This window comes from Girardinichthys multiradiatus, chromosome 6 (genome assembly GCF_021462225.1).
Source record: "Girardinichthys multiradiatus isolate DD_20200921_A chromosome 6, DD_fGirMul_XY1, whole genome shotgun sequence".
In the NCBI taxonomy this organism is placed as follows: domain Eukaryota; kingdom Metazoa; phylum Chordata; class Actinopteri; order Cyprinodontiformes; family Goodeidae; genus Girardinichthys; species Girardinichthys multiradiatus.
Genome location: NC_061799.1, coordinates 27,482,977 through 27,510,453, shown reverse-complemented (window position 1 = coordinate 27,510,453; position 27,477 = coordinate 27,482,977). Strand labels below are relative to the sequence as shown.

The following is a 27,477-nucleotide window of genomic DNA, read 5'->3' as shown; positions in this document are numbered from 1 at the left end:
GAGCAACAGCTTTCCCTGTTTCGACATTTTAAAACCACGTGACCAGTGTTTACATTTTTTCTCAGCTGTTTCTTTCTTCGTCCCCTCCTACACGTTTCGTCGTTACCATTCTTGTTTTTTCCAACCAAGCCGCAAAAGTTAGCTCAGATAAGCAGTACTTAGTCACCAGAAGAGGCTGTTATCGTGTGAAAGTGGCTTTCACTGACCGTCGCATTGCACGGTGCGATCACTTGCAAGGAGTGAGTAAATGCGACACGGACATTGTGAGTATTTCTGTTCTCCTTCCTGGCCAAGTTCCGTATGTTTGCGAGTTATCTGGTTTCATTTCTGTGTTCGGCGGTAACTATATCATTTTAATGGGGACTTGCACAACAGAGGAGCAGCGTTGTGTTGGTTCTAGGCTGTGTGTGTAACGGCAGGATAAAGAGGCGAGCTTACCTAACCTGCTTTGTCTGTTTTGATGATGGCGTACCTCGGGCCCACCAAAACCTAACCTTAGCCAGCTCCACTCCCACAGTTGTTTTCATACACTTTGTAATAAATCAGATGCTAACCTCTCAACTAAAGCTCGTCTTCTCCGTAGAATTGACAGGTTTTATTTTTTCTATGTGTGCTCAGGCTGCAGAAAGCTTGGTAACAGGGCACTTTTTTTTTTTTTTTTTCCTGACACAAATGTTGATACAACGTAAGAGGTTTCGGGAATTTTTTTTTAATTATCCGTGCGATTTTTTTGTTTTTAACCCAACCGTTACCAAAAACCCACAAAGCCGTATGTTTTATCCGTTTTAACAAGTCGGTTTGGCGAGTTGCATACAGCTAAAGATTGGGATTAATCGCACTGCAGAAAGCTGGCCAGCCACTGCGTTTCAGCTCGACAAAAAGTGGGAACAAAAAGCGGCATGAATGCTCAGCCGCAGCACAGACTCTCTCTGTGTTTAACAGCGGCTTTGTTTAATGCTCGAATAGTCAGACGCGGGTGTGCATACGGAACAGTCGTGGCCTTTAAAGGCTGGAAAACATTTCATGAAAACGGTGTTGTTGTTTTGCTTCGTCGTCACACGCAGTGCGAGCAGCGTGTTCGGGCCGCGGATTGGCTGAGGAGCTGCCATCTGTGTGGCAACGGGGTCACGTGACCAGGCGCAGCGCTGATTGGCTTCCACAGGTGTCAGTTGATGGGAATTCAGGAGCAGACTCCGCTGCAATAAAAACGGGAGCCCCCTTTGCTGGTGGGGTTTTCTTCGCTAATGCAATGAAAATATCATAATTAGGAGATGGCTAAGGGTTGACTTAGCCATCTCCTAATTATGATATTTAAATTATGAAATATTATCTCTAGATGATGTCTTATAATTGAGAGAGAATCGTATAACTATGATTCCCTGTCAGACTTAGCTCGGTTTTGTGGCTCTCCAAAATGTTAATATTCCGGTCAGAAGAAACATGTTGATCAAACTAAAAGATTACTTTAAACCTAAATCTGCCTGGGGTGTGAATAACGTTGGGCTTAACTGTAGTTAAGTAATAGAAACAGCATCAATCCAGTACTATAAGCATCCTGCCTTTTTAATTTTGTAAGAGGTGCCAAAATAATAATTGTCAAATAAGCCCAATTTACGCGAACACTGTCAAAGTTTTGTTGAACACACCGATTTGAAAACAGTTAAATGTAACAATGTGGCGAAAAAAAGAGAAACGTCTGAAGCATTGGTATCTACTGGAGAAGGCAGAAAATAACAGATACAAAAGAAATGTGTAAAACTGTATAATTCAAAGGGGTTGTACTTTCGTTTTAGCTTGCGAATTTATATTATGTTCCCTTTCATAATTTTCTGCATAATTTAATTTAGGTGAAAGTTTTTTTAGTGCACTATGACAACTACAGAGTCTGGCATGTGGGGCATAAATAATGCTATTGTTGAAAGAAAGCCATAAGAAGGCCTTTTACGGTCTATCACAAGCAGCAAATGTCAAATAAGACCAAAGCTAACGTTTGTGACCTACATGTAAAAGACTATGTGTAGAAGTAAGCTAACACTGACCCTCAACCCTGACAACTGCACCCCCACAGGGGAACATGGTGGGTGCAGCATCATGCTGTGGGCATGGTTTTCTTCTGCAGGGACAGGAAAGCTGATCAATTTCAGAGTAATGTAATTTAGTTGAAATGTTTTGAGTATACTTTGACTACTACAGAGCCTGGCATGTGCTGGTTGTCAAAGAAAAAGAGGTAGGTGAAATTATTCCATTTAGTTAACTAAACCGTTCAAACAGGTTTGCAAATCGTCCTGTTGGTTCACTGATTTGCTAATTAGCAATAGATCATTCTTCTAGATCATTAATTTTCAAACTGCTTTAAAATCACAAACCTCACCTCATATAACTATAGAAAATAATCTACACCCTACAATTAGATTTTTATCAAAACATGTTGTTCTCTGACCTGGAGGATTATTTCAGAACCATCCTCAAAGTAAACCAAGGATTAGAAGTCAGAAAATGTAAACAAGCATACAAGTTTCTAATTTATGACCAAAAAAACATGAATATCTGACCCATGGAAGTTTTAGTGTGATTTTTGTTTTTACTTAAAACACTTATGTTGATGTTCTTAAATATATTGATGACTTCACCATTTGTAGATGGCCTCTAAACCTTTGGTTAACTTCTGGTGATCAGTTCTGTTCACCTTGTTCGATTTACATTTTTCTGCTTTGCACTGAAAACACAGCTAAACACATCTGCTGCACACACACACACACACACACACACACACACACACCAATTCCAATCTTTGACTGTTCATGTACTTTTCTAAACTTCAATGGATTTCCGCACCTTTTAATTTTGTTTTGCCACCTGCTGCTTCAATAAAATGTGTCCCTTTTTACATTTAATGTAATGTTTCCTAATAGTTGTTTTTTTTTTTTTTCACATGAAGGTAAAAACAAAGTTAGCAAGCAGTGCAGTTTTCCATGTTAATTTGGTGCATCTAAAAGATTCCTGATTGAATAGATGAACATGCTTTGTTTTGGCATCACACCCAATCAGAAATCTATGACTGTAGTGCATACAATACAGACAATGAATGAACAAAACTGTATCTGATAAATTTTAAGCATTAATTGCTTTGCACGCACATTCCTTTGGATTATACCTAATCTATTGTTTTTTTCTTAACATTTGCATAAAGAAAAGGAGAGGTGGTTACAACTCAACTCAATTTTAAATGCACATTTAAATTCTTATTGATAGCTTAGGGGTAAAAAAAGAAAAGTTGTTATTGACAGGAGCAGCAGGTTTTTCCACTGCAGAGCACTAAAATGATTTAGTCTGAAGATGGTGCTAAAGCTAAGGTCATTATGGTAAACATTTCATAGCTTCTCGTGTGTAGCTCTGGAAATAAAGGCTGCTCAAGATCCTTTACTGCTTGCAGTCAACAGAGTCCCCCCTCTCAAAAGACTGATTTGTTGTTGCTATTGATGTGTGACCAAATGTAGATCCTAGACAATCTGCAGGCTATGTAAAAATTGAGCTAAATTTCTACATGCATATTGCTGTTACCAAATAGATTTTTCTCCTCAGACTCACTGTTAAACCATTGCACACTGTACAGTGAAGGTTGAAATGCCACCCTGCTTGACACTCCTTTAGGCTGGAAGCATAAATTTATTCCCTGTAGAATATGGAGAGGGAGATTATGCGTCAGACGTTTGTATTCCATTTGACCCTGCAGGACATGTCCAAGTGGGATCACAGTCTGAAAGCATGCAAATTTTCAAGACGTGTACATTTTCAGAAATGAAGGAAGTATTAGGGTAAAGGTTAAGGCCTGAAAGTGTTAATCCCAAACTGATTACAGTGCTGCATAAAACCAATGTGATTTCTTTTTGCCAATTGTGATTTATTTTGTATGTTTCACAGGGATTGGACTGTTAGGGTTTAATTTACAGCCTCTTGTTGTGGAACAAAGAATTTTACTGGCGGGATAATTGATCTAGTGGGTGAAAATCACAGAATAACGTGCAGAGCAGCCGTATAATATTTTTTCTTTTTGTCAATGTGATGGTAGACTACAATTTTATAGCTGTAGAAGTTAAGTAAAATTTTACTGATCATATTTGCATCCATAATTCATTTAGAAATACAGGTCCTTCTCAAAATATTAGCATATTGTGATAAAGTTCATTATTTTCCATAATGTCATGATGAAAATTTAACATTCATATATTTTAGATTCATTGCACACTAACTGAAATATTTCAGGTCTTTTATTGTCTTAATACGGATGATTGTGGCATACAGCTCATGAAAACCCAAAATTCCTATCTCACAAAATTAGCATATCATTAAAAGGGTCTCTAAACGAGCTATGAACCTAATCATCTGAATACACGAGTTGACTCTAAACACCTGCAAAAGATTCCTGAGGCCTTTAAAACTCCCAGCCTGGTTCATCACTCAAAACCCCAATCATGGGTAAGACTGCCGACCTGACTGCTGTCCAGAAGGCCACTATTGACACCCTCAAGCAAGAGGGTAAGACACAGAAATAAATTTCTGAACGAATAGGCTGTTCCCAGAGTGCTGTATCAAGGTACCTCAGTGGGAAGTCTGTGGGAAGGAAAACGTGTGGCAGAAAACGCTGCACAATGAGAAGAGGTGACCGGACCCTGAGGAAGATTGTGGAGAAGGGCTGATTCCAGACCTTGGGGGACCTGCGGAAGCAGTGGACTGAGTCTGGAGTAGAAACATCCAGAGCCACCGTGCACAGGCGTGTGCAGGAAATGGGCTACAGGTGCCGCATTCCCCAGGTCAAGCCACTTTTGAACCAGAAACAGCGGCAGAAGCGCCTGACCTGGGCTACAGAGAAGCAGCACTGGACTGTTGCTCAGTGGTCCAAAGTACTTTTTTTGGATGAAAGCAAATTCTGCATGTCATTTGGAAATCAAGGTGCCAGAGTCTGGGGGAAGACTGGGGAGAAGGAAATGCCAAAATGCCAGACGTCCAGTGTCAAGTACCCACAGTCAGTGATGGTCTGGGGTGCCGTGTCAGCTGCTGGTGTTGGTCCAGTGTGTTTTATCAAGGGCAGGGTCAATGCAGCTAGCTATCAGGAGATTTTGGAGCACTTCATGCTTCCATCTGCTGAAAAGCTTTATGGAGATGAAGATTTCGTTTTTCAGCACGACCTGGCACCTGCTCACAGTGCCAAAACCACTGGTAAATGGTTTACTGACCATGGTATCACTGTGCTCAATTGGCCTGCCAACTCTCCTGACCTGAACCCCATAGAGAATCTGTGGGATATTGTGAAGAGAACGTTGAGAGACTCAAGACCCAACACTCTGGATGAGCTAAAGGCCGCTATCGAAGCATCCTGGGCCTCCATAAGACCTCAGCAGTGCCACAGGCTGATTGCCTCCATGCCACGCCGCATTGAAGCAGTCATTTCTGCCAAAGGATTCCCGACCAAGTATTGAGTGCATAACTGTACATGATTATTTGAAGGTTGACGTTTTTTGTATTAAAAACACTTTTCTTTTATTGGTCGGATGAAATATGCTAATTTTGTGAGATAGGAATTTTGGGTTTTCATGAGCTGTATGCCACAATCATCCGTATTAAGACAATAAAAGACCTGAAATATTTCAGTTAGTGTGCAATGAATCTAAAATATATGAATGTTAAATTTTCATCATTACATTATGGAAAATAATGAACTTTATCACAATATGCTAATATTTTGAGAAGGACCTGTATAGTTTCAAAACATTTGGCAGAGTTTGTACCCAGAGCCATCTTTATATTCTGATGTGTAAACAAGCCTACAACCCCTGACAAAAACATACAACAGCGTGTTGTTGGCATATGTTTATGCAGTTTTTTTATTTTATAACGAAAAAAAAAAAAATCCTTGCTTTTGGTTTTGGGGACATAATTCAATGGAATCAAAATAAACATCATTGACTTTGGAGGGAAAAAAAATGATGGAATCAGCCAACTTTTAGGAAAAACCTTGTGAAATTAGGAACTAAAATAAAAACAATTAATCTTTTGTTTTGCATCTTCTTTGGTTTTTCTGTTTTAATTCCTTTGAAATGTATTCATTTCTCATAAATGTTTAAATTGGATTAAGATTCCAACTGCACTTGAGATAAGCTGCCTTTCCTAAAGAAAAAAAAAACAGATCAAACTTAAAATTGCTGAATTAAAGAGTGCCTGAAATTTCAGTGATTTTTCTGCCCTCAATACTTTTATGTCTTTCTTGCTACCCGAGTGCTACCCTTTAACAACCATCCGATTTTCGATGGACTTGCTCCATTTATTAGCCCAGTAACAATAACAGACAGCTCTCATGTTTCTTGTGAATCAAGTTCAACCGGTCGTTAAGGTCTGCACCCCTCTATTAAAGAAGAATCCTATCCAGAATTGGACTTGTGCAGGTTTTTGTTTTTAGAAATGCAAATTAAAGGGTGATTCCATCATTTTCCCCAACATCGATTCCACCTTGTTTTTCTTCAATGTATCTTAAAAAAATGTTTTACAAAGCCAGAATGTTTCGTTCGTAAATCAGATTGTGCCATTTGTGCCTCTTTTGTTTCATACTAAGAAAATAAAACTTACTAAACATCTGCCGAAAGTAATGATTCCATGTTTTGCCAGGGGTTGTACATTTTGTGCGGTGTTTTGTGATGCGCTCTAAAATCTCATATTTCTGTTGTAGAATAAATTGAGATAAACTGGCCTCAAGAAACAGAAAATTACAGACAGAAGTTTTTACAAAATGTTACAGTTCTACTGCCTCACCACATTAACATCTGTGATATAATTCTACTTGTACTAAGTAAATTGCTTTCCCTCGTTGTTATAAACATCAGTTTCTCATCGCGTTGCAGCTGCTGTTTTACCAGACTGTTCATTCTCCAGGCTTACATGATGGGAGAAGGTTATTTAAAAAGCAGCCCTTAGTGTTAATGAGCTGAGCGAAAGGCAACATTTACCTGGGTGCTAAAATGTTTCATTAAATTTACACCTACATGATGTGAAGTGTCAATAAACCTGAACTTAATAGGTAACTGATTTTTTTCTGCACTTGCATTGTAAGCTCCATGAATACCTTCGTAGGTAATGTGCTTTGCAATAGTATTCATGCCTCTTGATCTTTTTTTTTTTTTTGCATTCTTCACATTAGAAGCACAAATTTTGTTTGGATTTAAGCAAAGTAGCACATAATGGTGAAGTAGAAGGAAAATGTAATATTAGGCCTGTCACATATTCTACCACCAGAGTTACGAATTTCTGCATCTCCCCTAGAGCTACCACGTGCCTCTTAGGCTTCCCATGTCTTGGTAGGTTTGCTGCAGGGCTGAACAAAATTAGGAAAACATGCAATGTCAATATTATTATTAAATATTGCTATTATGATTTTAGTTGTGATAATTCTCGTCGATCATCGTGGTGCTTCCAACTCTCTCTGTGACCTTTTAGCATCATCTACTCTGCCACCTTTGTTAGGTGTAGGCTTCCGTTTTAGTGGGATTCCATGCAACTGGCTAGAAACATTCCTTTCCATGCAAAGTGGGAATTCTTGACACCCAAATGTAATAGCCAGTAAATATTGCATTTCAAACATTATTTTGCAATATTAATACTGTGTACTTGGCATTTGGATGAATTTATTGACCATCAATGATAGGCTGAGCCCTTTGGGGGTCATTTTTTTAAGAGTGTTTTTGTTTTCTATGAGGTATTTTCTTAATTAATAACAATGCTTAGCTGAAGCCAAAATACAAAAATAATAATAATAATACATAAGGCTGATTTTAATGGTACACACAAATTCCTTTCAGCTTTAAGCAGAGCTTTTTATTTCCAAGAGTACCTCCTATTTATTTACTCAAACATATAACAGAAAGAAAGACTGACAGAAGCCTATGTTCAGAAAGTACATTTATTTAAATAATAACCAGCATGGTGGGGAGGGAAACAGAGACTGGCTTTGTTTTATTTACCCCAGTTTAATCGTGTTTAAGGGCCATTCCAATGTTTATCTGTCTTTCAGACTTGACTGCGTATGAAACAACAAATTCAAAATTGAAAACAAAAAAAATGATCTTGTCCAATGCTTCCATTAAAAAAAAAAAAAAAACTGCCCACGAGAGTTTTAAGTCTTTCTGAGTCATAAATAAATGAACAAATGAATAATCCAAAAACTACAGTATTACAGTGCCTTGCGAAAGTACTCGGCTCCCTTGAACTGGTCAACCACTTGTAAATTCGTATTCTCAAAGAAAAGAAATCGTATTCACAAACTGTTATAGCATATTGTATTCATAAAGAATAAACCACAACTGTAAACTTGAACTTTGTGTTTGTAATTTCTTGAAGCTGTAACATTTTATTTTGTATTCTTACAGAGAAAATATACAATACGTCTTTTGGATTTTACTTATGCACAACTATTGACTAATATGCACACATTTCCGTCTTTACATACACATTGTTTTTGACAGAGTTCTTACCCCATACTTTTGCCACATTTAAGGCTTTAAACATAAAGATATAAAATTCTGATATTTTGTGAACAATCAACAATAAGTGGGACACAATCATGAAGTGAAATGAAATTTATTGGATGTGTCAAACTTTAACAAATAAAAAACTGAAAAGTGGGGCGTGCAATATTATTCGGCCCCTTTACTTTCAGTGCAGCAAACTCACTCCAGAAGTTCAGTGAGGATCTCTGAATGATCCAATGTTGTCCCAAATGACTGATGATGATAAATAGAATCCACCTGTGTGTAATCAAGTCTCCGTATAAATTCACCTGCTCTGTGATAGTCTCAGGGTTTTGTTCAAAGCGCAGAGAGCATTGTGAAGACCAAGGAACACACCAGGCAGGTCCGAGATACTGTTGTGGAGAAGTTTAAAGCCGGATTTGGATACAAAAAGATTTCCCAAGCTTTAAACATCCCAAGGAGCACTGTGCAAGCAATCATATTGAAATGGAAGGAGTATCAGACCACTGCAAATCTACCAAGACCCGGCCATTCCTCTAAACTTTCATCTGGAACAAGAAGAAGACTGATCAGAGATGCAGCCAAGAGGCCCATGATCACTCTGGATGAACTGCAGAGATCTACAGCTGAGGTGGGGGAGTCTGTCCATAGGACAACAATCAGTCGTACACTGCACAAATCTGGCCTTTATGGAAGAGTGGCAAGAAGACAGCCATGTCTCAAAGATATCCATAAAAAGTCTCATTTAAAGTTTGCCACAAGCCACCTGGGAGACACACCAAACATGTGGAAGAAGGTGCTCTGGTCAGATGAAACCAAAATCGAACTGTTTGGCCACAATGCAAAATGATATGTTTGGCGTAAAAGCAACACAACTCATCACCCTGAACACACCATCCCCACTGTCAAACATGGTGGTGGCAGCATCATGGTTTGGGCCTGCTTTTCATCAGCAGGGACAGGGAAGATGGTCAAAATTTATGGGAAGATGGATGGGGCCAAATACAGGACCATTCTGGAAGAAAACCTGTTGGAGTCTGCAAGAGACCTGAGACTGGGACGGAGATTTATCTTCCAACAAGACAATGATCCAAAACATAAAGCCAAATCTACAATGGAATGGTTCACAAATAAACGTATCCAGGTGTTGGAATGGCCAAGTCAAAGTCCAGACCTGAATCCAATCGAGAATCTGTGGAAAGAGCTGAAGACTGCTGTTCATGAACACTCTCCATCCAACCTCACTGAGCTCCAGCTGTTTTGCAAGGAAGAATGGGCAAGAATTTCAGTCTCTCGATGTGCAAAACTGATAGAGACAAACCCCAAGCGACTTGCAGCTGTAATTGCAGCAAAGGGTGGCGCTACAAAGTATTAACGCAAGGGTGCCGAATAATATTGCACGCCCCACTTTTCAGTTTTTTGTTTGTTAAACAAGTTTGACACATCCAATAAATTTCATTCCACTTCACGACTGTGTCCCACTTGTTGATTCTTCACAAAAAATTAAAATTTTATATCTTTATGTTTGAAGCCTGAAATGTGGCAAGAGGTTGAAAAGTTCAAGGGGGCCGAATACTTTCACAAGGCACTGTATGTCTCACAGTATGCAGAGATATTTTACCTCTTTCATCCGGTTTAAATCCAAAGTAATTACAAATAAGCGACTTTGTAGTTTTTTTTTTTTTGGCAACTAGTTCCTCAAATTTTGGACTTTTGTGTTCTAACCGGTTCTGCAACAGTGTCTTCACAGGTCTGCCTAAAGTCGATCAGACAGCTTCAGTTGATCCAGAACGCTGCTGCCCGCGTCCTCACAAAAACTAAGAAAGTGGAGCACATCACCCCAGTTCTAAAGTCCTTACACTGGCTCCCTGTAGCTCAGAGAATATACTTTAAAATACTTCTGTTAGTCTATAAATCACTGAATGGCTCAGCACCAAAATACTCTGCTCAAAAAAATAAAGGGAACACTCAAATAACACATCCTAGATCTGAATGAATGAAATATTCTCATTGAATACTTTGTTTTGTACAAAGTTGAATGTAACAAAATCACACAAAATCAAATTTATTAACCAATGGAGGCCTGGATTTAGAGTCACACACAAAATTAAAGTGGAAAAACACACTACAGGCTGATCCAACTTTGATGTAATGTCCTTAAAACAAGTCAAAATGAGGCTCAGTATTGTGTGTGGCCTCCACGTGCCTCTATGACCTCCCTACAACGCCTGGGCATGCTCCTGATGAGACGGTGGATGGTCTCCTGAGGGATCTCCTCTCAGACCTGGACTAAAGCATCCGCCAACTCCTGGACAGTCTGTGGTGCAACGTGACGTTAGTGGATGGAGCGAGACATGATGTCCCAGATGTGCTCAATCAGATTCAAGTCTGGGAAACAGGCGAGCCAGTCCATAGCTTCAATGTCTTCATGTTGCAGGAACTGCTGACACACTCCAGCCACATGAGGTCTAGCATGGTCCTGCATTAGGAGGAACCCAGGGCCAACCACACCAGTATATGGTCTCACAAGGGGTCTGAGGATCTCATCTCGATACCTAATGGCAGTCAGGCTACCTCTGGTGAGCACATGGAGGCACATGGAGGCACATGGAGGGGCATTTCTTTGGAGGGCCTGCGACCCTCCAAAGAAATGTCACCCCACACCATTACTGACCCACTGCCAAACTGGTCATGCTGACGAATGTTGCAGGCAGCAGATCGCTCTCCACGGTGTCTCCAGACTCTGTCACGTCTGTCACGTGCTCAGTATGAACCTGCTTTCATCTGTAAGGAGCACCGGGCGCCAGCGGCGAATTTGCCAATCCTGGTGTTCTCTGGCAAATGCCAAGCGTCCTGCACGGCGTTGGGCTGTGAGCACAACCCCCATTTGTGGATGTCGGGCCCTCATACCATCCTCATGGAGTCGGTTTCTAACCATTTGGGCAGACACATGTACATTTGTGGCCTGCTGGAGGTCATTTTGCAGGGCTCTGGCAGTGCTCCTCCTGTTCCTCCTTGCACAAAGGTGGAGGTAGCGGTCCTGCTGCTGGGTTGTTGCCCTCCTACGGCCTCCTCCACGTCTCCTGGTGTACTGGCCTGTCTCCTGGTAGCGCCTCCAGGCTCTGGACACTACGCTGACAGACACAGCAAACCTTCTTGCCACAGCTCGCATTGATGTGCCATCCTGGATGAGCTGCACTACCTGAGCCACTTGTGTGGGTTGTAGAGTCTGTCTCATGCTACCACGAGTGTGAAAGCACCACCAACATTCAAAAGTGACCAAAACATCAGCCAGAAAGCATAGGTACTGAGAAGTGGTCTGTGGTCCCCACCTGCAGAACCACTCCTTTATTGAGTGTCTTGCTAATCACCAAAGATTTCCCCCTGTTGTCTATTCTATTTGCACAACAGCTGTGAAATTGATTGTCAGTCAGCGTTGCTTCCTAAGTGGACAGTTTGATTTCACAGAAGTTTACTTGGAATTATATTGTGTTGTTAAAGTGTTCCCTTTATTTTTTTTGAGCAGTGTACATTACAGACTTGTCAGTGTATCAACCATCCAGACCTCTCAGGTGTTCTGGCTCAAATCTACTCTGCGTACCCAGAACCAGAACCAAACATGGAGAAGCAGCTTTTAGTTCTAATGCTCCACTAATCTGGAATAAACTCCCAGAAAACTGTAAAAGCACTAAAATCCTAAATTGTTTCAGTTAAGATTAAAAAGTTATTTGTTTAAAGTGGCCTTTGACTGTGCTATCTAAACATTATTAGTTTTCAGTCCAACTTTCCTTTCATATTCCTATCAATCATTTTATCATTCATTTTAAATTATTTGTCTTATTTATTATCATCTTATCAATTTAATAATTATTTTTATTCTCTTTATTTGTGTTCGTTAAATATTTATTTCCCTTTATGCCACTGTAATGTAATTTTCCTATTATGTCTCTTTTTCTTTTTTTTCCATTTACAGCACTTTGAATTGTCTTGCTACTGAAATGTGCTATATAAATAAACTTAACTTGCCTTGCCTTAAATTGGCAAATCAGTCCATGCATGTTTACATTGTTCTGCCCACAAAAAAGTCCAAATGTCACGTGCATATCGCCCATTGTCATTTGTGGGAAAAATGTTACACATCACCCAACCTTAGTACTATGATATTTCCATAATTATGTTTTTGGTTTGATATTATACAGTTGTAGTCTGCGGCTGTGCCATGCACTTTCCAATTTCAGATTATGTTCAATGCTTAGATTACAATTTGTATAGCCTAACCCTTAATTTAAACCCCAGCATTATCCCTGACCTGTCTGCTGTATTACTTGGTCTTTATAATGCTATTTGTTCACTAATGTTCTTTGACACATCTATTTTAAAGGCAATTGGTTGCAATTGTTTTAGGTGTAACGAATATCATTTGCACGCCACACTTGAGATTGTCAGAAAAGCAAGTGTCATTTCCCTTCCACCCCACAATCATGCACCACTTTGTGTTGGTCTATTATATTACATCCTAATAAAATGCATGGAGGTGGTGAAAAAAGTCAAGGGATGTGTATGTTTGCAAACTGCTGTACCTACTCAAGTGGTTACTAAAGTGTAAGTTAGTCATTGTTAAATGTATCTTGAGACCCAATTTTGTCTTGTTGGAGAAATCAGGGCCTGGTTTTGAAAATTTATGACTGGGATTAACTTCTACCACATCTTTCATATTGGAAAAAAGCTCTGGTTTTTACACCCGGATGCATGGGCGTAATTATCATTGAATTAATTTCTTATAAGTGAGGCTGCACCGATCGATCGGCTCTGATTTCCTTGATTTTGGGTGATTAGCGATCGGCCGATACTTGCATGTGAAACCAATCTTATCCACTGATCTTATCTACTTGTCTAACCCATTGGGCAAGTTTTGTTTGTTTTTTAGAATTTGAAAATTGAAACACTAAAGGATCTGCAATGCTCTAAACCTTTCATTTCTTCTAAGAGCACTACCTCATGTGCAGTTAAAACAAGTTTGTATTGTTTCATGGGTGTTGTTCAGTGTTTTTCAATAACATAAGACTAGAACATTGAAGATATATTGCGACCTTATGACACCTGACAGTGTCAGTTTTAAAAAATTGGTATCGGCCAAAATCGGAATCGTCAGGTCAGGATTTTTAAAGATTGGTTATCAGGCAGAAAACTGCAATCGGTGCACCCCCACTTATAAACATGACCTCATAAATTTTACCTCACACTTTATCAGCAGTGTGCTTCCAGTGTGCTGTCCAGACATGTCTGTGGTATTTGGTTACTGCTGGTGGGGCTGTTGACAGAAGATCTGTTACATGTTTCTTCATTCTGCTGAATTACGGGTCACGTAAGCCAATGATGACCTCACATGGCGCTCTGATGGCTGATGTTTTCATAAGCAGAGTTGTTTTGTGTGTTGCACTGTTATAACAAATGCCCTTCTGTAGCTTTATAATTTGTGTTAAAGTGTTGGTAATGACCCCTTGTTTCAATAGGCCTGTGTATTATCAGAGGTAAGAGTACAACAGCCCTCAAAAACATTTTTGCTTTAATTCCTCCTATGACCCAATTTCTGGTATTTTGTTTTCTTATTCCTGCAGAGGAAAATGGGATGAAAAATGCTCTCCTGTATGTCCAATGATGGGAGAGAGAATCAATGATTCTATTTGCCTGCGAGAAAGAGCCAAAGGAAAATTACCTTACTGGGCCTCGCACTACAAAGTCACCTCTGATTTTAATCTTTATTAGCTGAGTCAGATGTGAAGATGCTGAGGAGGCAGAGAAGGAATTCAAATATTGTCTCCCTGAGCTGCATCACAAGCTGCATATGTTCATGTAGAAAAATCTGCCCGTATCTGTAAGGATTTTATTCTTTTACATTTTAAAAAGTACCTTTTCTGTTTCCATGTTTTGAGAACAGTTTTTCTGTGAGTTTCTTACAATTCTCTGCTCTTTTTTTTTTGTATTTGTGATCCCTCGATATCAGGCTTACGTTCATAATATTTGGAGGGTTCTCTGAAAGGCCTAAAGCTTTAAAGACCACATAGGACATTAAAAGCAGCAAACGAGAGCACAGAGCACAGAAAAGTACAAAAACATGAACTCATATTCCAAAAGTGTTACCAATCTGAGTCATTCTGCAGACATTATATGCCCTGAGCAAAAACTGAATAAGCCTTTTCACACCTGAATATCTGACAGGCTGCATCATATAAAAGCACAGCTTGACTGAAAATGAGAAATATCCGCACACATTCCACTTTAGGCTGTATTCCTGAACATTAATAAAAAATGGTTTTCGTTTCCTGGCTCCCCAAAAGCGGCTGTGGTTTTTGAAAACAGGAACTGGATTCATATCTTGTTTTGTTTTTTCTTTTCGAGGATTTCCTCTGATCCACACAGGGTCAGTATTCTTGCACTCCCACTAATAGGATAAATGTCCTTTAGGATGCTTCAGAGAAACCACCTACCTTTTGCTAGCCACCAACAAGCTTCTGGCATAATTCCGGCTGAACATTTAACCACGTTTCTTTGTATAGTTGGTAGATCTAAACCAGTTTTGATTTGTATGTATCCCCTTAAAACACGTAATGGTGTCCGAGTCGTATGCAGGTAGCAGTTGATTTGATGTAAAGCTGAAGAATTTGTTGGTAGTCCTTCATATTTATTATTTAATTCATCAGCACCACCTGTAGCTAAACAGCCCCCCATCGTGATGCTACCACCATAATGCTTGACAGTTGGTACAGTGCTCTTTGGTTTGAAGCCTGACCATTATTCCTCCAATCATACTTGTTATTGAGGTCAAATAGCTAAACTTTGTCTCCTCTGACCGTAAAATGTTTCTCCAGAACAGATTTGATATGTTCCTTTTCCTGTTCCTTAAGGGTGAGGAGAGGACTTCTTTCTTGGTCAACACCAACTCAATGTCTATGATTTTGACAGGCTTGAACCCTGGTGGTTATTCTGGGTTGTACTTGAAAATCTGAACAAATTTCCTTAAACCTGAGAGGGACAATTTGGGTCAGATGGTCAAAACTTGGACACTAGGTATTCTGACAGTACAGTCATCTCAGACAGACATCAGAACGGACCCTCCTGAAACGTTCTGGACTATAATCAAAGCCAGGTCTGTTCCAGGACAGCAGGCAGAAACTCTACTAATCCTGATATCAAGAGTGGTCAAATATCCAACCAGAATTTTGCCAGGATCTTGCTTTTGGCTATGAAAAGTGTAGAATCCCTCTGTAACTTCCTAAGGGACATTTAACCGAATATTAGATGTGATGCATGTATTTTTTTGAGCCTGTATATTTAATTTTATCCTGTTTTGTTTGAGACAATCCAAACAAAAACGTATACATTGAATGCTTGTTTAAAAGTCGTTGCAGTTCTATGTTTTATAATTGAAACATAATAAAATGCTCCAATAATTAAGCCACTCATGCCAATGAAGAGTGTGTAAACGTCCGACCTGAACTGTACTGTGATAATTAAATGTTGATCTTTAGATACTCAGCGATGTATGAAATGGACAGTTTTATTGTTTTTTTTTAAACGCAGATATTTTGCCTTGTGATTGCACGATATGCAGAGGTTATAAATGACATTAATGATGGTTTTGTTTCACTCCTGTAAGCCGCATCAGCAGGTCAGTGTGTGTTATGAAGTGCCCCTTGAAGTCAAATTGAATGAAAACCTAATCAAAGTTTTTAATTGCAGTTGAACCCTTCCCGCTGTGACATTTGAAGATTTTAGGGGAAAGGTATAAATTCATTAGCCTGCTTCTTTCACTTGTTAATTTTTTATCGTCAGACGGTCTCGGCTGTGGATTAATAGATCCTCAGTAAGCCTTTTCAAATCTGCGTCTTACTGCTTAACCTAAGAAGACACAAGATTTCCCTGCAGGTATTTTGAAATAACACAGTTCTGATGTGTTTTTTTTTTATTCTTATCTTAGGTCACTTGCTGCTCGAACATGAGCATCTGAAGTGACACTCCACGACTCGCGTTGGCAGGATCCCCTCAGTCAGCGTAGATCTCCATGCCGCTGTAAGGAGGACTCACTCAACCTGCGTACGAGTTCAGCCCTTTCGTGTCTCTTCTCTTGTCGCCATGGGGGGAGCTGTGAGCGCCGGGGAGGACAACGATGACCTCATTGATAACCTGAAGGAGGCTCAGTACATCCGCACAGAAAAGGTCGAGCAGGCCTTCCGGGCCATAGACCGGGGTGACTACTACCTGGACGGCTATCGGGACAGTGCCTACAAAGACTTGGCGTGGAAGCACGGAAACATTCACCTGTCTGCTCCGTGTATATACTCTGAAGTGATGGAGGCCCTCAAACTGCAGCCAGGACTTTCCTTCCTTAATCTGGGCAGTGGGACCGGCTACCTGAGCACAATGGTCGGGCTCATCATAGGTATTCTACATGTAATTTTATTTCCAAGCGACTGGTTCACATGGATTTCTCAGATGCTCTACAGGTTCATCTCAGTAGATTAGAATGTCATAAAAAAGTTAATTTATTTCAGTAATTTGCATCGGAAAGTGAAGCTTGGATGTTATATAAAGATTAATTACACACGATGATAGATTTGAAGTGTTTTATTTTTGTAATTGATAACTACAGGTTAAGGTTAATGAAAAAGGTTTTTGTCAAAATAAGAAATGTTCATGCGAAAAATAAAAAGATTTTTACACAATCATGGGGAAGACTGCCGACATTCATCCACTGCCTCCACAAGGAGGGTTAGTCACAAAAGGTAATTACTAAAGAAGCTTGCTGTTCTGACCAGATCCAAGCATATAAATGGAAACTTAAGTGGAAGGAAAAAGTGGGATAGAAAAGATGCACAGGAATATCCATGATCAGGAGAGGACTGTGAAGCAAAACCAAAAGTGAATTTTGCATTTTATGTAGAAATTAGGGTTCTAAAGTCTGAAGGAAGAGTGCAGAGGCACAGAATCCAAATTGGTTAAAATCCAGTGTAAAGTTGCTTGAGGAACAGAGTGACGTTTTCACAGTCCAAGATGATTTGGGGAGCCGTGTCATCTGCTGGTGTTGGTTGGCTGAAGGCTATTATTAAAGCAACCTCGGCTTTGAGAGCGACTGGTTGTTTGGCTTCATGCCACACTGCACTGATGTGATGATAATTCATGCAACAGGAGCCCTGCCTTAAGTCTTGAATTAATATACTTTACAGTACAAAAACATAGTTTTCAGCAGTCTGATATTTCTGTATTTCAAAACTGTTTTTTATTGGAATTATATAACATTAAAAGTTTCTTACAAACTAAATTACTGATTATTTTACTAAAAACAATTAACCTTTTTATGATATTCCAATGAATTAAGATGCTCCTGTGTTCAATCTAAATAGCTAATTCAGCTGTTTGTTTTATTGAATAGGAAATCCCAAAACTCAAGTTAGCTTGATGTCCAGATATGGAGAAGCTCAAACATTTCATATTTACAGACCACAAATTAGTAAAGTTTTAGTTTTTCTTTGCTATAAGTGACCTTATTGAGCAAGCGGTATTAGGAGACTGAAGCCAGGGCGTGTTTGAGACTATGGTAGTGTTCCTGTGTTTCTTCCTCCCCTTTTGTTTGTGTTTTAGGGCCCTATGGTGTGAACCATGGAGTTGAGCTCCACAAGGACGTGGTCGAATACGCCAGACAGAAACTTGATGAATTCATTAAGAATAGTGACAGCTTTGATAAGTGAGTAATTTTGTTAAATGTGTTTATTGTTAGATGCAAACTGTAAAACAGTCAATTTGTTGTTTTTTTCTTTTTTTGCCATTCTGTAATCTCTATCGACTCTGATGGTTGCCTAGCAAACAGTTTCAGCCAAGAAGCTGCCCAGAACAAAACCACCCACGTAAATTCTCCTAAAACAGATCACTGTCAGTGTGGACAAATTAAACACAATGAATGTTAATAAATGGCTGCAGCTCAGGAGATAGAAAGGTTGTTCCTTAGCTGCAGGGCTGCTGGTGTGCTTTACAATCAGACGGTTGGAGCTAGTTCGATAACCAATTTTGCAAGCTGAAGTCGAAATGAAAACCATTTAGCTGCCCAAACTGTTTCTCTTTTGGACTGTGCGCTTGATGCAAGTATCTAGCTGCTGCACGCAAGGTTTAATTTCTGACTGTGAGGCTTGGCTATGAGGCAAGTGCAAACAGTCCAGCAGACCATATCAGTGATTTTACCTTCACCAGTGTTGCACAAAAAAAAGCAGCGTCATTTTGGGCCCAGTACCGGTCAAATGTTTTAGATACACTTTCTCACTTGATGGGTCTCTTTATTTAAATGTAAATAGAGTATTTACATTGTAGTTTCCAACCAAAGCATCTAAAACTGTGAATGAACACACATTAGATTATATTGTAAACAAAAGGTGGGAAATAACTCTTTATATAACATTTTTATATTTTAGATTCTTCAGAATAGCCACCCTTTGCTTTGATTGCTGCTTTGCTCTCTTGGTATTCTCTCCATGAGCTTCATGAGGTGGTCACCTGAAGTAGTTTTCTATAGGGTCTTGAAAGACCCTTCCAGAGGTTCATTGAGAGATGACCAAAGGTTAATATTTAAGCCATCACAGCAAAGGGCGGCTACTTTAAGGAATCTAAGATACAAAAAAAAAAGTAAAGTTCTCTTACAAGTTTTCGTTTGCTTCATAATTTCATATGTGTTCCTTCACAGTTTTGATGCCTTCGGTGAGAATCGACGTACAATGTTAATAGTCATCAACATAAAGAAAGCCATTAAATGAGAAAGGCGTTTTAAAACTTTTGACTGGTAGTGTACATGCATGCAGTTATAGCGCGGATGGATGCCAAACAACATATTTCTCAAACAATAAGTTATTGTTATTTCCAAGAGTGATTAAAATCTTGAGTATTATACTTTACCTACATTCATGTAGCAGCTGCTGCAAAGCTAGGCTTCAATTACAATCAATGCAGGCTCTACATTTGTGTGTATTGCATTGCATTGAGTTGCGACTCAAAGAAGGCATAGGCACCTCCCTAATAAGGCAGATCATGCAGAGAGACCATTAATTGGACAAGCAGGAAAAAGATCTATGGTGCCTCTGGAGAAACTCTAGAGATTCCCAGCTAAGTTGGGATGATATGTTTTCTAGAACTAGAGCTGCACAATATATTGAATCCAAACTGTCATCACAATTTCAACGTATGATCACAGTTGCAAATGAATGTTTGTTTGCAATTTCTTGTGGGCTATACTATTTCAAGTGTCATGCATTCACACTGCATGTCCATATAATATTTGGTTAATTGGAAAGATATTTCCTGGTGTTGCTGCCCCTAGGTCATATAGATTTTGATGGCCAAGAAGCTAAACCTCACAGAAAATTGGGGCCATTGTGATCATAGGAAAAAAAAGAGAAGCGAGGAAAAAGTTGTATTAATTGCAACAAATATTGTTAACAGTGTATTTCCCATAAAGATAAGCAATGCTTAGTTTCTTTTTTCTTTTTTTTTTGGTAAGCATATAAGATAAGACTGTTTGTGTCAGACGTGTTTTTACATGTAATGCCTTTTACTCAGGCAGGTCCATCTAATATAGTGAGCTAAATGTAGGAATATCTGCCAGATTTATATTGCTGTAAAGTTTGCGGTTTTCTGTTGGTCATCAATGTTACTTTTGCTCTTCCGTGTGATGGTTAAAATGTCCCAGAGTTTCTTTTATTAGGACATTTTCATTGACATATCAAATTTCACAGTTTTCCCCTCATTCTTAGGTGTTTCTCTCTTTGGGGGCTGTTGCATGAAAGATAATGAACACACACTGTGAAGTCCCCAGACAATTGTTCAGCTCTATTTGCAAATGGGCTTTGTCTGAAACTCAAGGGCCTCCTTCCATTACAAGTCTGTTACTGCTGATTCAGATATTTGCATTCTCACGCATGTGTTGTTTAGAAAACTTCAGGGCTGCAGTGCATGTGCGAAAAACAAATGTAACCTTGCTTATTTCTGTCAGTTTACAGATGCGGCAGTTAAACTGACAGAATGACAAACATGTTTTCTCTGACTTTTTTTGATATGTTGATTATTTTTTTCACAGGTTTGAATTCTGTGAACCTGTCTTTGTGGTGGGGAATTGCCTTGAAATCTCAACAGACAGCCACCAATACGATCGCATTTATTGTGGCGCTGGGGTGCAGAAAGACCATGAAAATTACATGAAAGTGCTGCTCAAAATTGGAGGCATACTGGTGATGCCTATAGAGGATCAGGTAAGTGCTGCAAGCTAACGCGCTGAAACAGATTTGACACACATGCACTGATTGCTATTCAAAATTCAAAACATAAGGGAAAATAAGGTAAAATAGCTTTGACCTGCAAGACTTATTACGCAACTTTCTGATGCATTATTGAGCCTAGAGTGCCCCTGGATTTAAACATCTGTGCTCAGAGCACACACAATGCTGCATAAATAGGGTTTTATTTAAAATGCAAGTCATGTTCACATTGACACACTGTGGGGCATGCAGGAAGGTATGGAGGATGTTTTGGTATGTTGGTGGTAAGGAACCTTTGGGACTGTGAAGGAACTTAAGTAAAGCAAAATGTAATTTAGTCTACAGCAGGTTTTGTTACCCAAGGAGGTACTTTTTATTCAGTCTATCTCTCTGGGTTGTGCAATATATTTTAAAGAGAACTGAACCTGCTACTTAGGTAGTTATCATAAATGTTTTTCAACTTGGCCATAAAAAAAAAAGCGGATTTTTATTTTAAAGTATACTGCACTATAGCTAAGGCCCAGTGTACTTTAGCCTCAGACTGTATCACAAAACAAAAGAATATGCCAAACGGTCTATGTAGTGTCTTTTAGAGGTCATCTGGGATGCATCAAGAACGCAGTGCGATCCCTATTAAGTGTGACAGCTTAAAGCATGTATTGACACTCTGTGGTGGGATTGTTGTGGTTCATGTTCATAGTCACAGCATATCGGGGTCAAGGGTGCTGTGCCGATGATCCCTTTAGAACAAAGGTACAACCGGAACATGCCGACACCTGGCTGGCAGCTCTCAAAAGTATTTTACTATAATGCTGTAGGCATCATGGCTGCTATTTCCATGGCGAGCAGGCACTACTGAAATCCACATTTTCTGCACCAAAAAACTGCAAAACAAACAAAAAAAAAACAAGCAACCCTTTCACATAGATTGCTATATACTGTGCGTTTTGTGGAATAGGGCACCCAATTTCAGAAAAGAGCACCCACCTGCAAATTGCATTTATGGTTGCCAGGAGATGCAAGGAAGCTCTGAGGCTTTCAACCTGCAGGTCGAATGTAAAAAGTATTCATCACACTGTCCAAAAATAGTCTGGCATCATATTTGTTCTAATTAGTGGCTTAACTTTACAATAGTGTCAACACGGCTTTTGGAAAATAACTTCAGTTTTTAAAACTCCAGAGTGATCTCTAAAAAAGACAGACTTTGAATTTTTCGTTCATGGTTCCCACTGACTGCACTGGCCCAGGTCCGCAGACAGAGTTGTGCAAAGTTAAAATTCTTGTGCCACAAGTCATTGCCTTCCTCCTCTTAAACTGATAAACTTATTAAATAACTGATGGTGGAGGTGCAGATTCCTCTGATATTTAAAGCAACAGAGAATAAGCTATGTCCTGAGTACCTAAGGCAAAGGAGCACACATGCGTTCACATTGAAATAAGACTTTCCAAATTTGCCATGATCCAGTTTTTTTTAGGAAAGTCTTGGAGATCCTGAAGAAAGTAGCCAGTCTTAATCTGGTATAAATGGGGGGCGTAAACAGCTAATTTATGCTAATCATAGTGTGCCTTTGAGGTGTTATTTTTGTTAAGTGAGTAAATTTAAAGATGCTTAATATAAAGTTAGTCAGAGCTGAAGAGAGTCACGAGGCTATGAAAAGGAAATAATATTTTCTACATAGGTGTGCTCAGTAAAGCAGGCCAAAATTTCAGAAAACATTCAGATTGAGCGTACTGTGTAACATGTATCATCTTAAATGAGAGGACAAATATAAATAACAATGTATTAGTTTACTGACACAGTGAATTGAATTTGCCATTGGACAATCTAGCACATTACAGAAGATCTGTCTTTTATACAAGTCCTTCTCAAAAAATTAGCATATTGTGATAAAGTTCATTATTTTCCATAATGTCATGATGAAAATTTAACATTCATATATTTTAGATTCATTGCACACTAACTGAAATATTTCAGGTCTTTTATTGTCTTAATACGGATGATTTTGGCATACAGCTCATGAAAACCCAAAATTCCTATCTCACAAAATTAGCATATCATTAAAAGGGTCTCTAAACGAGCTATGAACCTAATCATCTGAATCAACGAGTTAACTCTAAACACCTGCAAAAGATTCCTGAGGCCTTTAAAACTCCCAGCCTGGTTCATCACTCAAAACCCCAATCATGAGTAAGACTGCCGACCTGACTGCTGTCCAGAAGGCCACTATTGACACCCTCAAGCAAGAGGGTAAGACACAGAAAGAAATTTCTGAACAAATAGGCTGTTCCCAGAGTGCTGTATCAAGGCACCTCAGTGGGAAGTCTGTGGGAAGGAAAAAGTGTGGCAGAAAACGCTGCACAATGAGAAGAGGTGACCGGACCCTGAGGAAGATTGTGGAGAAGGGCCGATTCCAGACCTTGGGGGACCTGCGGACCCAGTGGACTGAGTCTGGAGTAGAAACATCCAGAGCCACCGTGCACAGGAGTGTGCAGGAAATGGGCTACAGGTGCCGCATTCCCCAGTCCTGGGCTACAGAGAAGCAGCACTGGACTGTTGCTCAGTGGTCCAAAGTACTTTTTTCGGATGAAAGCAAATTCTGCATGTCATTCGGAAATCAAGGTGCCAGAGTCTGGAGGAAGACTGGGGAGAAGGAAATGCCAAAATGCCAGAAGTCCAGTGTCAAGTACCCACAGTCAGTGATGGTCTGGGGTGCCGTGTCAGCTGCTGGTGTTGGTCCACTTTGTTTTATCAAGGGCAGGGTCAATGCAGCTAGCTATCAGGAGATTTTGAAGCACTTCATGCTTCCATCTGCTGAAAAGCTTTATGGAGATGAAGATTTCATTTTTCAGCACGACCTGGCACCTGCTCACAGTGCCAAAACCACTGGTAAATGGTTTACTGACCATGGTATCACTGTGCTCAATTGGCCTGCCAACTCTCCTGACCTGAACCCCATAGAGAATCTGTGGGATATTGTGAAGAGAACGTTGAGAGACTCAAGACCCAACACTCTGGATGAGCTAAAGGCCGCTATCGAAGCATCCTGGGCCTCCATAAGACCTCAGCGGTGCCACAGGCTGATTGCCTCCATGCCACGCCGCATTGAAGCAGTCATTTCTGCAAAAGGATTCCCGACCAAGTATTGAGTGCATAACTGTACATGATTATTTGAAGGTTGACGTTTTTTGTATTAAAAACACTTTTCTTTTATTGGTCGGATGAAATATGCTAATTTTGTGAGATAGGAATTTTGGGTTTTCATGAGCTGTATGCCAAAATCATCCGTATTAAGACAATAAAAGACCTGAAATATTTCAGTTAGTGTGCAATGAATCTAAAATATATGAATGTTAAATTTTCATCATTACACTATAGAAAATAATGAACTTTATCACAATATGCTAATCTTTTGAGAAGGACCTGTATATTTGTTGTTTTCTCTCAGTATTATGTTGAACACTGTGTTTATCCTGCAATATGGTTTTAAAAGAGTAAAATATTTTTTTAAAATGTTAAATTAAATTAGATATTAGAATAAAAATATTATGCCCCCAAAAATTATTTCTTAGGGATTTAGAATCTGCAGTTTTAATTGGCCGGTCAGAGATTTGCCTAATTTGGAATCTAGAATAGGCGTGGAAAACTGCAATCGGTGCAATTTTAGTCTAATTTGTATTTGCATTGTATTCCTGAAGAAGCTAGACTGCATTACACAGAATGAAACAAGCGAGCACCCTTGGTAATCACTGAGCAGTGGAGGAAAAAAGTACATAAACTACAGATATCTGTGGGATCTAACGTTCTGAGAGCACTACAGCTGAAAACTAAACGTGCTGTGTCCATGGTAATGCAAATCGTTCTCAGAACACGTACTTTGTTCTAGCCTTCTATCAGCAACAAGCTGACATATTTTTCTTCTCCTTCTTGGCCAGTACGTTTTTTTTTTCAAATTGTTCTTCAAAATTGAAAAATATGAAACCCTAAAAAGACGTGAAGGAGAGAAAATGTGCAGATCTTTGGGAGAGAGCTGAAACACTGTAGGAAAATCCTCCCTGGTGGGTTAGACTGCTGCTGTTACAACCAACATCTGTATTTCCCTCTGATTTTGTTCTTTGTCAGGACGAGGAATCACTTCTGTGGATTTCATTACGAACGGATTTATTTTTTAAGTTAAATACATGCTGGAAAATATGAAACATTTCTGAATCACCATGTAGCATCCACCATTTTAGCCAAAGTACTGATTTAGTCATGATAAAAGACATCTACAGGATGATGAGCTCATGCTGAAGGTAAATATGTATTATTCAATGAAGAGCTTGTTACACTGTGCTTAATGAATCCCTCGTGTATTTTAAGTGTCCTTTAGCAATGAACGGACAGACTTTGACATCTGGCTTTAAGGTGTCAACTCTAATAGCTATTACAGGATGTGTTGTTGCATTAGTGGCACAGCCTGTAGCTGGAGCGAAGGAGGTAGGGCTTATGAGTGTTACCAACAGGAATGAATGTGTGCACAAAGGAGGTAATGTGGTTTATACTGTAAAGCGCCTCTGTAGGTCAGTTATTATAGCTGCACCATTGAAGTAAACACTTAACTTGTTGCCATCAGGGTTAACTCCATAGCTCAATCTTGGTTAATAGTTTCTGAAGAAGACTGAGTGCTGAAACTGGATCAAAAGGTGCTTCAACAAAGGACTAGTTTAAGGATGTCCACGATTAAGGAACCAGTTAATTGCAGCTTCATGTGTTTGTTTTTCACTTGAAATGTGCAGGATAAATGTTACAATATGAGTGGAAAAGGTTTTGTAATTATGTATTGCTGCAGTGTGTCCAATATCAGACTTAAAGTTTAACGGATGACTTTGATCAGGTGGTAAGACTGAACACAACAATCATCTAAAATAATCTGACATTGGAGTAAGGTTGTTGGCATAAATGGTTTAATAATTTTCTTTGTACAATGTAGGAGGGTATTGTACATTTGAGCCTAGTTCATGATTTAGTCATAAATGTTTTCCTTAACAATAATTCCAGTTTATTTATTTTTTTGTCTGCTTATGCAGCTGACCCAGATAACCAGAACCAGTCAGAGCACGTGGGAGAGCAAAAACATCTTGGCGGTGTCCTTTGCCCCTTTGGTTCAGCAGAGCCGAGCCGAAGGAGAGAAGCCTGACACTGTCCAGCTCCGTGAGTTTCATTGCCTTGAAAACAAAAAAAAACTCGCCTTGAAGTGGAAAACTGACAGTATTTTTTTTTTTTTTATTCACAGTACACTGAAAATGATTGGACGCAATGAGTCCTAGAGCAGCATGATACCGTACTTGTTTTGTTGTACAAGATGTGCTTGCAGCTGCTTCATGAATCCACTTAACTGTTCTCTTGAAACACTGCAGCTCAGTTTCCTGTCACATTCTTTCTTGTTTATGCTGACCTAGTTGAGAAAATGCAGTAGTGGTGTGAAATATTCTTCTTTTTGTGGCAAATTGTCCTGAAGCACAATGTCGTCCCTCTCTGTCCTCAGCGCCGGTGACCGTCCGCAGCCTCCAGGACCTTTCTCGCGTTTACATTCGTCGCACTCTCAGAAACCTGGCGAATCAGGACAGTCAGGGAAACGGGATGGTGCAGAGGGTCCCCCACAAGCGCAAACGGAGGCGCTGTCGGCGGCGGCCCATCAACACCTACGTTTTTGTGGGCAATCAGCTCATACCCCAAATGGTGGAGAGTGAAGAGGAGGAGCATGCCGATGAGGAACAAAAGGAGGCGGTGGCGGAGGAAGAGGAGGAAAGAGACATTGGTGATATTGAAATCATCAAGCAAGTGAACGAGCTGAGAGAACAAATACTTGCTCTGCCCCTGCCTGAGTCGCTCAAAGCGTATTTGCTGTATTACAGAGAGAAATGACTGATCCACTCGATGTCCATCGTTAATGAGTGCTCTGCCTGCTGAAATTCTGTTTTCTTCACCCTTTTTCTTTTCAAATGTAGCATTATTATCACCTAATCTCAATGGCAACACTGTATTGGGACAAGATAGAGATGTCATAGATTATATCAGATAATAATGTTTGATTTTCATGGGTGTTAGTTTCCCTTGACATTTTCATTTGGATCTGTATATGAAAACGTAAAAGTATCCTGAATGGAGATTTAGTTTCAGGAACCAGTTTTGAAATACAGATTTTATCAAATCAGAATGTCTGCAGTTATGTGCAGATAAAAAAAAAACTGTATAAAAAATAAGAAAAAAAGTTAAGTTCTTACGGTTTTTTAAAAATATAATCATACAAAAATGAAGACTTTATTGCACCTTTTTTAGAAGCTTTAACCTGGTGTCATCATTTGGGGATTTAATTATGCTAACAGACGCTGAATCACAAATGAGGCCACATTTTACCCCGTTTATGAGCTAAAGATTAAGAACTTCTTGCATAATCATGAATAGGGGGAGAAATAATAGTGTCTTGATGTATTTTATACTTCTAACAAAAGATCACTGGAAAGATGAATTTGGTTCATATATATTTTCTACAGGGCACATTTTAATGTGAAGTTTTCTAAAGCATACTTACATTCTTCTAGGTTCTCACTGCGAAAAGCTGGCATGTTGTTCGATGCAATTTAAATAATATATCAGAGGTTTAGCATGGCGAAGAAATTAGCTACAG

General features: G+C 39.4%; 1 protein-coding gene across 2 annotated transcripts; it reads left to right on the top strand.

The window, feature by feature from the left end:
• Positions 1 to 27: 27 nt before the first annotated feature.
• pcmtd1 (protein-L-isoaspartate (D-aspartate) O-methyltransferase domain containing 1) lies at positions 28 to 27,106 on the top strand. Of its 2 annotated transcripts, XM_047369404.1 has the most exons (7): positions 28 to 263; positions 16,257 to 16,299; positions 16,495 to 16,956; positions 18,156 to 18,258; positions 20,632 to 20,803; positions 25,877 to 26,000; positions 26,335 to 27,106. In XM_047369404.1, the coding sequence occupies exons 3-7, from the start codon at positions 16,650 to 16,652 to the stop codon at positions 26,712 to 26,714; spliced, it is 1,086 nt and encodes a 361-aa protein (XP_047225360.1). In that variant the 5' UTR covers positions 28 to 263; positions 16,257 to 16,299; positions 16,495 to 16,649; the 3' UTR covers positions 26,715 to 27,106. The 2 variants fall into 2 exon arrangements, with proteins under 2 accessions (XP_047225360.1, XP_047225359.1); XM_047369403.1 differs by lacking the exon at positions 16,257 to 16,299.
• The last annotated feature ends 371 nt before the right edge of the window (positions 27,107 to 27,477 follow it).